Source organism: Labrus bergylta, chromosome 15 (assembly GCF_963930695.1).
Source record: "Labrus bergylta chromosome 15, fLabBer1.1, whole genome shotgun sequence".
Taxonomy (NCBI): Eukaryota; Metazoa; Chordata; class Actinopteri; order Labriformes; family Labridae; genus Labrus; species Labrus bergylta.
This window is the reverse complement of record NC_089209.1, coordinates 16,334,953-16,350,078: the sequence shown is the minus strand read 5'-3', so window position 1 is coordinate 16,350,078 and position 15,126 is coordinate 16,334,953. Positions and strand designations below refer to the sequence as shown.

Below are 15,126 nucleotides of genomic sequence, written 5' to 3'. Positions count from 1 at the left end.
GGGAACAGGAGTTTACGCTGTAAGTTTACGAGAAGTCTTGTAACATCTTACTCCTTAGACTATTTAAATATATATAGCCTACTATAATATATTAGTGTGTGTGTGTGTGTGTGTGTGTGTGTGTGTGTGTGTGTGTGTGTGTGTGTGTGTATATATATATATATATATATATATATATATATATACACATATATATATATATATATGTGTGTTAGGCTTCTCGGAAAGCCTTTCACGCTGTCCTATCTTCAAGCTGCCGCTGGGTGTCAGTAGCGACCAGAAAAGCGCTGAATCATCTGCGGGAGAAGAAGAAGAAGAAGAAAAAAAAAAGCGACACATTGCGCAGGCGTACACCACGTACACCGATCTTCAGGAGCTGCATTTGGCTCGGATGCTAGCTGGCTAGCTTAACGGTCTGTCAAGTCGCGCACATTGGGCTCGAAGGGGGAAGCGTAGCGGTGGAGAAGAAGGGCGACCCAAGCGCCGCTGCTACGAAATGGCCGGGCAACAGTTCCAGTACGATGACAGCGGCAATACTTTTTTCTATTTCCTCACGTCCTTCGTCGGGCTCATTGTGATCCCGGCCACTTATTACCTCTGGCCCCGGGATCAGAATGCTGGTAAGGCCCGATTGTCTGGCTCACTGCTAACTCAGCTAACTCACTAACCCCCCCGCCCCCCCCCCCAGTTTAAGTGTTCAGCCAGCATCTCGTAAACACTCACCAGTCTGTTAATCTGCTAGTGGATGCTTTACAACTTAACCTGGCGTTACCTTCACCTTGTTATTTGTCAGCTTGCCCACGTCTCAAAGGTGGTGTTCACGTCTTTTCCACTGTTGTACAAGTCAGGCAGTATTAACTCACTCGGGCTTTAGTGATTATCTGTAACCTTATGGTACACACTAGTTTTAACTCTACACATCTAGTTAGCATTGCTCGTTTCAGCAGGTAAATCTAGAGCTACTCTCTGCAGTTTACCAATCTGTCTTTATCTCTGTGCAGCTATCAGTTTGTCAACAATATATCTGACACATATTATGGGAGTGACTGAAAAAAAGACACTATCATTCAGGGGTTAAGATAAAGTTAAGATAAGATGTACTTTATTCGTCCCAGCAGGGAAATTTAGGTGTTCCAGCAGCCAGCATGCATACAAACACACAACACAACACATATATACAAACACACAACACAACACATATATACAAACACACAACACATATATACAAACACACAACACAACACATATATACAAACACACAACACATATATACAAACACACAACAGAACACATATATATACAAACACACAACACATACATACAAACACACAACACATATATACAAACACACAACACATATACACAAACACACAACACATGTATACATACATATCCCACCCATACAAAAAAAAACAGGAGCCCACAATACAGTTTGATATATGCAACTCAGGCTAAAGTTTAAAAGTTTAAATGTCTTCTGTCCTTACTTAAAGGGGAGTTCTTAGCTCTGTGCAGCTATCTGTTTGTCAACAATATATCTAACACATATTATGTAACCAAACTTTACTCACCTGGTCTACTGGGAATGACTGAAAAAGTTATTATATATTATTCAGGGGTTAAGATATTGATAGTCATTTAAAACAAAATGGTGCATGCAAGCTTTTAACTAAATCGTACCGTGTCCAAGGTGCAATATAATAATGCAATCCACATGTTTTTTGAACTCATTTCAGGCTTAATGAAGTAAAACCTTTCCCTGCTTTGCATTGCATAATAATGATGTTTTGTCAGTAAGACTATTACAATGTTACCCTAGGCTAACTAGTAAAGCATTATCAGTGTTGACTGTTGTTAACATGCAGGGGGGGGGGGGGGGGGGGTCACAATACCAGAATTTTAAACTTGATCATAGTGATGCTATTAAAATGTTTGGAAACCTTTTTGGTGCCAATGATTTTATGGAATTAAGACGGTGACAGAGTTTGCTTTCATTCCTCTCCTACACACCTCTTATGGAATTAATGTTGTTGTTTTATTAAAGTTTTGGTCCTTTTTCGATTCTCTCAATCATTAAAATAATAGAGATTTAACCGTTTAAAAATAAGTGATATTGTAACAAAAATGTTGAAAACCTGACTCACTTGTGAGTGATTTCTCTGACTCTGTCTGTCCCCCTTTTTTTTTTTCCAGAACAACTGCGTCTGAAAAGCCTCAGAAGGGTCCATGGCAGGTGTTTGTGGTACCGGCTCAGGCTGATGAAGTCACAGCAAAGCATCGTCCCAACACTAAAGTGAGTCCAATGATTTAAGTCTGCATTGATGAACACAGAACACAGTTTCACTGAGGGCAACTACTTGTGGATGAACTTGCTTGTAAGTCATCTGAGGTCCTACCAGGTAAAATGTCCATAGGTAGCATCTCTGAAAGGTGATCACACTCATCTCACTTAGTGTTTGTAGTTGTTTACGTTCAGTTGGATCACTGTCATATGAATCTCACAACAAATGAGTGGCACTAACTTACTTTGAAGTGTAAAATGTTTCCTCCCTTGTTGTTAAATCTACTGTTTGGGTGAGACTGACCTGAGTTGTTTGTATTGACAAGCACAGTCATCCTCCCACTGCTCCGGACAGTTTTCTGGTTTTCAAGTGTGTTTCCAGCAGGACAGAGATGTTGTCATTGTTGTGTGAAGATTAGTCAAAGTCCACGCTGTCTGTCAGTGTAGGCAGGCTCGAGTTTAGATGTGTGGAAGTGGGTCATTTTTGGCAGGAGTCGGGTTTGTGTTGTTTTCATGTGCAAGCCTCTCCATTTTGTGTGCGGTTGGTGTAAACCCTGAGCTGGACTGTTTAACTTTTCTATTAACATGACCCTGTTTTCTCAGTGTTGTTTATCTCCCCTGTGAGGGAGGGGCTAATGGAAGGATGGGTGTTGGAGTGCTGTCCACTATGTTGTCTGTGTGTTTTTTGAGTCTTTTTTTCTGTCTCTTCCTTCTCACATGTTTGTCTTTGTGTGTCCACTTTCCACTCCATTCCTGTCACTAGACCTACTTCTTGTTTTTCCTCTCAAAATTCATAAATATTTTATTTATCCTGGTTGCACTTGAGACTGAAGCCGATAGAAGTGTGTATATATATATATATATATATATATATATACATCCTGTCTAAAGCTCAGCTTCTATTACCTCATCTCAGCTGTATCATAACAATGGTGTTTATTATAAACATCCAACATGTATTCTTTCAGCTAAGCCACTCAGACAACTCTGGGCTATCGAAGGTTGTCATGGCAACAGATGCTGCAGAGGAGGCCATAGGGTTTTGCCATTGTCATGGAAACAAGTTCAACTTCAATGCATAAATACCAAACAAAACAAAGTTGGACCCTGTGCTGTACTTCTGCTTGTAGACAGTGAATAAATTAAAGACCCCATACTTGTTAAAGCCTCCTGTAATGTCTAAAGCTTTCATTGCAAAAGGTTGTTTTCTTTTTTGCACATTGGTTGTACAGTTTATCTTTATTTCAAACAGTGATAATAATCACAAGCCACAGTGTGAAAATGAAGCGGGTCTGTTTTTGTCTCCACAAAACAAGAGAAGTTGTATGTAATGTGTTCCTCTTTGTTTTGCTGTTCTTTTTTTTAGGAAAGCAGCCTTGTTATTTGGCTGGGCTGTGTTCCTGCTGTTAGCCTACAAGGTGTCCAAGCTGGACAGAGAGTACCAGGAGTACAATCCATATGAAGTCCTCAACTTGGACCCGGTAAACACAAATATAACACACAGTCTTCTGCATTCTACAAAAGCCTCTGAGATACCCTTAGACATTTATTATGTGTGCACACAATATGTGAGCCATAACTTCTTCCTCTAAGATTAAATACAGGAGAAAATATCCTGAAGCATTGACTTTTGAGACTACACAGTATTCTATTTTGGGTGATTGCTGTTGATTAAAATATATTTCTGTCTCAAGGGTGCATCGCTTTCAGAAATCAAGAAGCAATACCGCGTATTGTCGCTCAAGTACCACCCTGACAAAGGTGGCGACGAGAGTACATTCATGAGAATTGCGAAGGCATATGCTGCGTAAGTGTCAATCACATCATGACTTCATTAGCCAGGAAGCTTGACTGCATCTGCATAGTTTTAACAATATTTGAATCAGTAATGATGCGCTACAGAGTTGCAGGCCTTTGATTGATCCTTTTACTTGTCTGTTCCAACAGTCTGACCAATGAACAGTCGCGACAAAACTGGGAAATATACGGCAACCCAGATGGTCCAGGGGGTGAGTAAAGCTTCCTCAGATCCCACAGTATGATGAATTATTTGTACATGATGACATAGCACTTGTGACTTACGCTGATGAGTCAGCCTTTTGTACTCATGACTGTGTCAAACAATCGAATGAGGATTGAAACGTGACAGCTGACATCCAGAGCTGAGAATGAAAAAGTGTCTCTCTCTTTCTCTCACACACACACACACACACACACACACACACACTTGCACTGTGGGTGTTAATTATGCATTTTCACTGGGCACCAATAATAACATTGCTTTTACAGATTTTGGTGGCTGCCAAATTAAAAGGGTCTGTTGCATTTTCTGTCTCCCTTTCTAGCAACCAGTTTTGGTATTGCCCTGCCCGCCTGGATTGTTGACCAGAAGAACTCAATGCTGGTATTCTATTTATAAGAACTCAATGTTTGTTTGTCTCTAACTAACTGATAAGCCCAGCTCGATTTATTGTATTTGAATAGAAGAAGGCTAATGTTATTAGTAAGTCCAAGGCTATAATGGTATAACAGAACTGTCGTTTATAAACTCATGTTTTTCCAGGTCTGATTTAGGAATTCTTTTTCATTTGCCTCTCTCAGGTGCTGTTAGTTTACGGACTAGCCTTCATGGTCATCCTTCCTGTTGTTGTGGTGAGTTGTCAAACCAAGTTCTTTGCAATAGATGTTACGATTATTTTTCGTTATTCTCTCTTATTGTTTCTTCCCTGTGTTTCTTTTCCTTCGCTTTCCCTTCGTAATAGGGCACATGGTGGTACCGCTCCATCCGATACAGTGGAGACCAGATCCTCATCAACACTACCCAACTCTTCATGCATTTCATGTACAAGACGCCGAACATGAACATGAAGCGTACGTTTTTGCATCAGTACTGTGTATATTTATCAGGGAAGTTGAACAAAAACAGATATATGAAGCTAAATTTCCCGTCACCTTTTGTGTTGAATGATTCTGCCGTCCAGGGTTAGCCATGGTGTTGACAGCAGCATTTGAGTTTGACCCTCGCAGCAATAAAGAAGCCACCATAAGGCCCACAGACAACATCGAAGTGCCACAGGTAACAGCGGACGAGGACACAAAATGCTTCAATGGAAAGGAAACTTGCATATATGAGCTAGAACCTTCCGACTTGTGCCATACATGATCTCTTCTTGTGTTTCTTTTCCAGCTGATCCGTGAGTTGGGAAACATCAATGTGAAGAAGAAGGAGCCTCCGTTCTGCTATCCTTACAGTCTGAAGGCCAGAGTCTTAGTGCTTGCTCACCTGGCACGCATGGACGTATCAGAGGAGTTAGAGGAAGGTGAGACACTTCACATTTTAAATATATGACATGCTTTTTTGAAAAGGCTAAGAAATATCGTCAAATAGTTGTAGCTACCCATTTATAAAAGCTGCTCTATAGGGGCTGATAAGAACTTTTATTTGATTTATTAGTTGGATTACCTTCTTTTCTCCATCTCTGAAGCATGTCTTAAGAAATGGATGTGTGTGTGTTTTTCTTTTCTAGATCAGAGGTTTGTGACGAGGAAGAGTCCGGCTCTTCTTCAGGAGATGATCAATGTGGGCTGTCAGCTGACCATGATGGCCAACAGCAGAGGAGGTAAACGCACACACAAACACACACATAATTGCAATTGAATGGATGAAGAGTTATCACTTTGAATCACTGACCATTTCACCCATTGGTGAATAATGTGTGCACTTGCAGGTTTCCATGCTCCTCGGCTGGTTACCATAGAGAACTGCATGAAATTGACCCAAATGATCGTTCAGGGTCTGCAGGAGTCAAAGTCCCCTCTGTTGCAGCTGCCCCACTTTGAGGAGGAGCACCTTCGCTACTGCATCTCCAAGAAGGTGACTGATGAGCGTCTTTACATGAGCATGTTCTTTGACATTTAGAGAAAACAACAACGAATACATGTTTTGTTTGGTAATGCGTCAGTGGTTCATTTGTTTACTTGTTTGTTGACCTTTAGTATAAAGTTCGGAGCCTCCAGGATCTTGTCAGCCTGAAGGACTCGGACAGACGCAGCATGCTGCGTTTCCTGGGGGAGGAGAAGTACGATGAAGTCATGGCTGTGCTAGGCAGCTTCCCTCACATCAACATGGATACCAAACTGCAGGGTTAGTCCTAATATACACACAAACAAACTCACTTTGAGTCAGACAAACACTTAAATGGACATCAGACGTCATTGCATGCAGTTAGGAAAAATATTTAAGACAACAAGATACATTTTCCTAAGATGCTGGTCACTTCATGTAAGATTATAAGAACAAGCGCAGTTCAGACTTTGCCAGATTCTGTAGCAGTGTTTTCAGACTTCCGGATATTGATAGTAAATGTTTTCATCCCCTTTGTTTTTGCAGTCCTAGATGACGAAGACAGCAATAACATCACAGCGGGCTCTATTGTCACAGTAACTGTCACGTTAACCAGGAAACGGATGGCGGTAAGAGATGATTGCATTTTGTTTAACACTTACACGCCAGTTACTAGAAAGCAACTTTTGTGAAAGATTGTATTTGTTTTTCTTTGAAGTGCACTTCCTAAGATGGCCACTGGAGTGTACTGTGGTCTGAAATGATTGTCAAAAACCATGAGTTAACTGATCCGTTTGATTTGTGTTAAGGAGGTGTTCGAAAAGGAGCAGGATTCGACGCCGTGCCCAGCAGAGGAGGCTACCGCTACTGAGGACGCAGTAAGGATGCGATGCACGCATGATACCTCTTCTCTTCTCTGACCCAGAAAATTAAATGGTCAAAACGTTTGAAATGTTTTCACTTAACCTTATTTTTCATGTCTGTGTTAAGACAGGAGACTCAAAAGCCAAAACAAAAGTGTGGCAGAACAAGAGTAAAGGGGCAAAGAAGACAGCAAAGTCCAAGAAGAAAAAATTAACCAAGAAGAAGGCCACTCCTGCACCCGTTAAAGCTAAGCAGGCCAATGGCAATGTGGCAGGAAATGTAAGGGTTCAAGCACAGCCCGATTAATTTAGCTTGCGTAAACAATCGATGAATTTGCATCAACACTTTTTTTCCCCCTGTTGCTGACACAGGAAGTTGTTGCAGCAGCGACTGCAAAGGAGGAGGACGATGAGGCCTCCGACAAGGGCAGTGAGTCGGACGAGGGTGAAGCAACCAAGGACTCTCCCAGCGAGAGAGATGAAGACAGTGACAAACAAAGCGACACAGAGGTGGACGAGATAGGTGGCGACGATGAAGAGGTCAGAAAACCAAATATGAAATATGTTATGTAGTTGTTTTTTTTTTTTCCCCCCAAATGAGAGGACATGTGAAGGACACTGCTTGTAACTAACCCCATGCTCCTCTCCACACCGGCGTGTCAGGAGTGGGAGGCGTTGCAGCAGAGCATCCAGCGGCGAGAGCGAGCCCTGCTAGAGACAAAGTCAAAGGTGACGCATCCCGTCTACAGCCTTTACTTTGCAGAGGAGAAGCATGAGTGGTGGTGGCTTTACATTGCTGACCGCCGAGAGCAGACCCTCGTCTCCATGCCGTACCACGTGTGCACGCTAAAAGACACAGAAGAGGTGAGTTCATGTTTGTGCTTAGCCTTAATTTGACCATGCTGTCGATTTATTATACTATACTGTATATACTTGTATCTCTGTGAAATCTAGAGATGACCCCATATAGTCAAATCTTCGACAATTCATTTGAAAGAGCCTCAGTCGACTGCCAATCTCTCAGTCGAACATGGCGTATGACACCAGGATCATTCCATTCTGCCATATGGGGGTGCTCAATATCTAATTTTATAGTGATTTGTCTGTTTTCTCCAAGTAAATCATGACTCATAGCCTATCTTCGTATACATGTGAACTTAATAATACTTTTAATGCTATTCTGAAATGACTACTTTTATGTACTTTTAATAAATCTCATAAGCGTGTGAATGGATGGTCCAAGTTGGCCAAATGAGGTGTCCGTCAAAAGGCCAGAGTGAGGCCGGTATTTTGATCCGTCACAATCGAAATAAATTAAACCGTAAAAATATATCATTACAGAAAATTCAGTGTTGGCAAATTTGATCTGTGGATCTTTATAAATGTAATGTGTTTGTGTGAAATCTTTCACTGGATTTGGATCGTGGGCACCCTTGCTGATGCAGCAGGACCCTTTCTGTTGAATGTTATGGTTGGGGGAGAACAGTAAATCTTCAAATGTTAAGTCAAAAGACAGCAAAAATGGTTGTTTCTTTGTCGATTGTCTGCGTAGATTGTGGCTGCTGTGGTGGTTAACTCGGCACACACACTGACTTGTGTGTTTTGAGTCAGCCACTTACTCCTGCAGCAACTTCTCTCTGTCAGCTGCTAACCAGCTTATATATCTACCCAGTGGAGGTTAGCACACATCGTAGCATTCATTCATTCATTGTTTTTATCTTGATATTTGTTTGCTATTAGTGTTTAATGTCTTCATTGTTTTAATTACCCCATGTTTGGTCAGCTCCAACTGTTTACAATCTGCTATAGAAATAAAGTGGACATAGATTTGACTTTTTAGAAACTAAAGTCATTAACTGTCTCTTGTCCCCCAAAACAAACCAAAACCATTACAATACTTGAGGTACACTAAGTTTACCTTGACAAAAAGGTGAAAATCCTCATATTTGACATTTGGACCAGCTTAAGTTTGACATTTTCAGATAAGTTAAACAATTAGTTCCTTCACTCAGTTTGTATAATGGTGTCAACAGAATCATTCTAGTGTGTCTGCTATATGACACTAGTGTGAGGGTAAATTTGTGGCTTTTGCTATCATCAGTCTGGAGTAGAAAAGCCGTTATAAGTCAATGTGTGAACATTTTGTATTTCCTGTGCACCGTAACTCCTCACAAATCCTGTTGCTAGGCAACCCCTTGCACTAGGGTCATTATTTCCTCAGAGTTGTGTGTGCTACATTCATGCGTGTGTGTGTGTGTGTGTGTTTATATTGAACCTTTGATCCTGGAATTCTCCTGCATCAATAAGGATTGACGGTGAGCTGAAAGCCTAATGAGGCCTGTGTGAGTGCAAGACCAGCTGTCCCCGCTCTGACGGAATGTAGCGGCAAGAGGTGTCCCACCCATGCATAACGGTTCACTGTCTGGCAATCAATTAGTCTGTCACTTGGACAAATCCTTCTGTTGTTGGTGTTGTATGACTATGTGTTTGACAGACGTGTTGTTTTTTAGGGAGGGCAGAGGGGCTGCTTTCATCAACAAGGCAGTGAAAGAAAATGCTGCTGTGTTCACGGCTCATTCTCTGCTCTCACACTGAATAATAATTAGCCTCATTGTGCTTATAATTAGATGTTTGCCATATGTAATTGCACAACATAGTTATCACAGCCTGAGGTAACGCTGGTCTAATATTTACAGTTGGACCCCATCATTGTGATTACCTACCGCGCGGTGTCCCTCTGAGGCTACTGCAGATGTGTGTCATCAGTTAATGCTGATTTTCTTTTTCAGTTTGTACTATTCAGCAGTGTTTATCCTGTGCACATTTGATGCTTCTATTATTGCTTCTGTTTTGGATGGAAAGTGAGGAAAAATCCTTTTGAACTGTAGATGACTGTCACCTTGTTTCTTCATGTGCTGCCAATTCTATTTTGACATCAGAAACAAACCACAAAAAGCTGTACTGTAACAGTGATCCTAATAAAAAGAGCAATCATGCCCTGTGAGTGCTCCTGTGATTGGATTTGACAGCTGTGTGTGTTTTTGTGTTGCTTTGTTCCAGGTGGAGTTGAAGTTTCCAGCCCCCTCCAAAACAGGAAACTACCAATATTCTGTCATCCTCCGTTCTGACTCCTACCTGGGACTGGACCAGATAAAACCACTCAAGGTGAGTAGGAAGCTTTGTGTGTGTATGTTTTCAAGATACATTCATGAAACATGTTTGAGCCTCTGGGTCTTGAAAAATGTGCCAATATGGAAGTGAAAAATCCTGGAGTTCCTCGAGTGTCGGCTTGAGGCTGGCTCCAGGAACACCGTAAGTCACAAAAAAGCATTTTTTTACAACATAAAGAAACATGTTTACATCCTGGTACAAAAAATGAAATAGGTCTGATTAGTTATTGCCATCACTGGCACACACTGTACGGGGGTGAATTTTTGTAAAATGGCTTCGTTTTGATTATATGAACGATATGTGTTATTCAGAATTATGCCATTTGCATTTCAACATGCATATCACCTGGATAGTGTCAGGACATTTTCAGGAGTAGAGTAAAAGGGGCAAAATGGTAGAACAACTGCAAGTATCCATAAAGGAAGCCGTAGCCCCAACATTTAATATCACTTGTCCACAGTCCTGCTGGATACACTAGAGGCAAATCATTGTGAAATAAGCTACTGGGTTCCAAGTTTGTCTTCAGTTAAAAAAGGTGTTCATAATGAGTGGCCTAATTTTCCATGTAGTTTCGCTCACTCATGTTGGTTGGGAAAAACCATATATATCTATAGGATCACCATGTGCCAAAAGATATGAATTGTGTTTCCCCAGCTGGAGGTTCATGAGGCCAAGGCCATGCTCGACAACCACCCGCAGTGGGACATCCCTGACACAGAGGAGGAGGACGAGGAGCAGGAGGACAGTGACGGAATCGAGGAGAGTGAAGAAGACGAAGAGGACAACGACTGAATGCGGACAACCACAAACACACATGCTCAGACCCCACGCTCTCCCGACTTCCATGGACTCCCCACCAACCCACCTATGACCCTACAACAGCACTCAAGAGCAGTGAACGAGGAGAGGCAAACACATTAAAATCACCAGGGACAGTTTATACACCCAGTGCACCTTCCTCCATTCTATCTTTATAACAACATGGACTGTGGCCCCGCCCTTCCACCTCCTGTTTTCTACAGGGACTTGTTCATTACACTTTCTGCTAAAGCAGAGGATAGTTCTGTGAATACTTACCCAGGCCCCTGTATGTGACTGGATGCATATGAGAGTGAGTGTGTGTGTGTGTGTGTGTGTGTGTGTGTGTGTGTGTGTGTGCTACAATATCGGTGAATGGTTTGTGTGTTTGTAACCTTGTATGTGTTTGTACAGGTATGAAATATTGACGCACTGTGGACTGGAGGACCTATGGTTTGGGCTCTTTTTTCTTTAAGTGGGGGAGAGGGGATGTAAAACAACTGATTCCGCAAAAATTAACAAAAACACAATGATCTTTGCATGGAAGTCATGACACCGCTTTCACTCCTAATTTTAAAATTCACTCGGCACCAATGTTTTCCACACCAATGATACTTTCTATTGTACACTCAAAACTGCAGAAGTGCAAGCTTTCGCCTTCATACATCCAACCATTTGCACCTCTCAGCGCACAGGAACATGGTCGAGTCTCATCATTTTTTAAACATTGTTTTGGTTTCGTACCAGCCAGTCACTTGTCCATTGTTGAACTTACTGTTTGGTAAAGGGGATGCTCTCCGGACCTGTTCTTCCCCTGTGATCCACATAAAACTGTGCTTCTCTGAATGAGACGGCTGTTTTTAGGCAGGTGGATCATTTATGAGATCAAGTACAAAGCTAAAAAACACACATCCTGCAGTGTTAGGATTAGTTTTAATAGTCAGTACTCTCCTTGTCCATTTACCACATACAAGTTGTGAGTTTTCAGTTTTTAAGGGGCCCAGATATGTATAGTAATATCCATAGTCTCACCTTTTTTTTTTCTTACAATTGTAGCACATTCCAGTCTAAAATCATTGTCCAAAATGGCCTTACAACACAGCTGAAACACCACAACATACAAGTCTGTGGGTGCTATGCACCAGTACTTCTTAAGAGAGCAGAACATCTTTTTTTTTTTTTGTGTGTTTGTATATTAAAATCTACAGTGTTTCTCTTTATGTTTTGGTTTGGAGTTAACCTCTTAATGATAACCTTGATGACTCAGTCTTGGAATACATATCACTGATTTCCTCGTGGAAACACCTCGAATATTTTCAGTCCTGTCTGATCAAAGAGGATTAGCAGTCGTACATGACATGACAATAAGCCTTCCTCAAAGAGTTTCGAGTGCAACACCCCCAAAAAAAACTAGCGCCCAATTCTGAAGTATGTCTTGGAACAAACATCTATTGAAAGTCATTTTTTAAGTGTAAAACTAAGCATAGTCTGGTCCATGCTTTCTCTCTGTAGCCCTTACAGCAGAACTGCCATTTTCCCATTTCAGAACAACTTTTATTTCTCTCCACCAAATCTTCAGGAGTGATTTTTTTTATTTTTTTCAATATCTGAGGTATGCTAGCATTCATGGCTGTCAACTAGAACCCCGGTCATTTAATATTATGTCTCCTTTCTGTTAGTTATATCAAATGTTACACGGACATGTTTGTCTTATTTTCAAGAAAATAATCTGTTACCATTGATATCCCCATTCAAGATTGTGTTTTTCTTTTTTTTTTTTATAGCATTTACGTCTCTGTTAGGTTGGTGTGGGAGAGAAAAGGGTATGAATATCTGTGGGCACGCTCACGTGACATCCCAAACACATGCTTACACAAACTCAAACACAAAATATACCCTACTGTAATTGTGCTGAGGGAAGGTGTTTGCTAACAGGTTATATTGTACTCTGAGTATTTATCGCTCTGCAATAGAATGTAGCATCAGTGATTAATGCTGTGTGGAAAAAAAAACTGCAGTGAGGTTAAATACGACACCATCTCTCCGTGACAGACCTCGTCCAGGCGACTGGCCAGCAGGCCACCTCATGTTGGACAAACTACCCAATGACTATCTGCCACTTTTGTTTACAAAGGAACTGTCATTGTAAATGGAAAATTATATTATTTGTATTTAAAATCATTTCAAATAAAAACTTTTAAATGAGATGGTGTAATTCCCCCCCTCCCCCTACATTTTAATGCAGTTGGGTCACAGACAAGCCTGTGATGGTTGTTAAGCGTCCCAGAGATGATTTGTGTAATGCTATTTCTTCTTTAAATCGTTCGGTTATATCTCTGTTAGAAGCAGTTTAGTTATCAGACCTTGGAAGCCTTTGCTTTTCTGAAATGTTGTAGGGGATGTTTCCTATTTAAAAACGAATCAGGATCAGATTTATTGCCAAGCAAGTTAACAGTAATACATTTTGTTGATATGGTGAAAAATAATGAACACAGAAATAGAACAATAATAGAAGGCAAGCATATATCAGTAGGCCTACTTCTATTGTAGAGGAATTTAAATAAGATAGAGTAAATCAAAAGTATGTGCCAGCTGATGGGGGAGTGCAAAAAAGAATACAATTTTATTGATTATCCCTACTGTTATTAGACGGTTTTCTCAAATAAAATCATCCTAAATTAAGTATTCTTGAACAACAGGCTACCTGAATAGCCTACTCCTTTCTGTACACGTTAATTGCCTGTGTCACGTTGTGCTAATGGTCAAAATAGAATTTCATTAATATTAGAAATAGCCTAATAAGCAATAGGACTATAACTAGCTTGATTAGCACATACAGTGAGTGGAAATTATGAAAATGATGTTGCAGTTTAAGTAACGCCCTGTGTCTGCAAAGGAGTGTTTTTGAGTTGGCAAAGGGGGTTTAATCACCTCAGTATCATCCCCCTCTCTGTCTGTCATTTTGATAGGCAGCTTCAAAGCCAGATTATCAACATTATCAACATCAACCTTTGCTTTTCCCCTCAAACTTGCCGACCTGAAGGACGTTAAAAGCTCATATCGAAACCCCGGGACAGTGCCAAACACCAGGAGGGTCAAACTGCGGATCTGCCACCTGACCAGCCCGCTGTAGTAGAGTCCGACTGTGTGTCGCATCGCAGCCTTTACCTCACCATGCACCTGTGGGGCGCCCATTGTAAAGTTGCGCACACTACAAATAACAACAACATTTCTCCACATTTAGCCCTAAAAAACATCACTTTTTATTCACATTTACAGAAATATTCGTGAACTTTGTCACATGTTTAGAAACGCAGCTAAATATTTAGACTCAGGACATGTATTTTTTTTTAACATTTATATATAACATTTAACATTTAGATAAAACATTCAACATTTAGATATAATATTTAACATTTATATTTGCCAATGAAATTATCTTCCATTTTTATTCACAAAAGTAAATATGACAAAGTTCACAAATATTTCTCTAAATGTGAATAAAAAGTGATTTTTTTTCTAAATGTGGAGAAATGTTGTTGTTATTTGTAGTGTGCGCAACTTTACAATGGGCGCCCCATATGCACCGACTTGGTGTGTGAGTGCATTCCCCCTGCTGAATCGACCCGAACGAGACAGGTATATTTATGCACGAAATCGAACTTAAATAATAATAAAAGATTAAAGATTAATCCTATAGAAGACATTCATTTTAAATTATTGCAGACTCTTTGTAATGTAGTTGTCTTATATCTACACCAAGGTCATTATAAAGCCACCTTTTATCTTGTAAAATAGGATGGTCTATATAGGCTATAAAGAAGCCAAATGTTGCCTCTTAATATCATGAACTTGTAGACTTGTAGGCCAAGTTTCCAATTGACAATAATAGACCCATTGTAGCCAATAGCCTATCCATTTTCAAGAAGAACTAAACTTTGTTCAAAAGTGCTTCCTTTGATAAATGCCATATTTAAATATTTAATGCACAGTCTGACCTCCGTTTCTGGCGACAATACTCACAATAGGTCTATATAGGCCTATACTGTATATACCTTCTGTCTGCATTAGGTTGAATTTGAATACTGCAGTTAACTGTTGACCCTCTCAAACAGGAAAAAATGCTTTGGGCTTCAACAAACACATGTAAAGTGCAGGTGGTGTAGTGT

The 15,126-nt window shown here is 40.6% G+C and overlaps 1 protein-coding gene across 2 annotated transcripts; it reads left to right on the top strand.

The window, feature by feature from the left end:
* Positions 1-349: 349 nt before the first annotated feature.
* sec63 (SEC63 homolog, protein translocation regulator) lies at positions 350-13,162 on the top strand. Of its 2 annotated transcripts, none has more exons than XM_020642041.3 (20): positions 350-620; positions 2,194-2,293; positions 3,648-3,762; positions 3,976-4,088; positions 4,229-4,290; positions 4,627-4,685; positions 4,883-4,933; positions 5,044-5,152; positions 5,263-5,357; positions 5,469-5,601; positions 5,809-5,901; positions 6,010-6,155; positions 6,278-6,425; positions 6,672-6,754; positions 6,938-7,003; positions 7,116-7,268; positions 7,361-7,528; positions 7,652-7,852; positions 10,049-10,153; positions 10,814-13,162. In XM_020642041.3, exons 1-20 carry the CDS (start codon positions 497-499, stop codon positions 10,949-10,951), a joined length of 2,262 nt encoding a protein of 753 aa, XP_020497697.1. In that variant the 5' UTR covers positions 350-496; the 3' UTR covers positions 10,952-13,162. The 2 variants fall into 2 exon arrangements, with proteins under 2 accessions (XP_020497697.1, XP_020497696.1); XM_020642040.3 differs by having other exon boundaries at positions 6,935-7,003.
* The last annotated feature ends 1,964 nt before the right edge of the window (positions 13,163-15,126 follow it).

Excerpts from the sequence above, each read along its gene's own strand:
- sec63 (XM_020642040.3), top strand. The coding sequence starts at position 497 with ATGGCCGGGCAACAGTTCCAGTACGATGACAGCGGCAATACTTTTTTC. Across the intron at positions 5,358-5,468 it reads ACAACATCGAAGTGCCACAG|CTGATCCGTGAGTTGGGAAA; the intron begins GTAACAGCGGAC and ends TTTCTTTTCCAG. Across the intron at positions 6,156-6,277 it reads GCTACTGCATCTCCAAGAAG|TATAAAGTTCGGAGCCTCCA; the intron begins GTGACTGATGAG and ends GTTGACCTTTAG.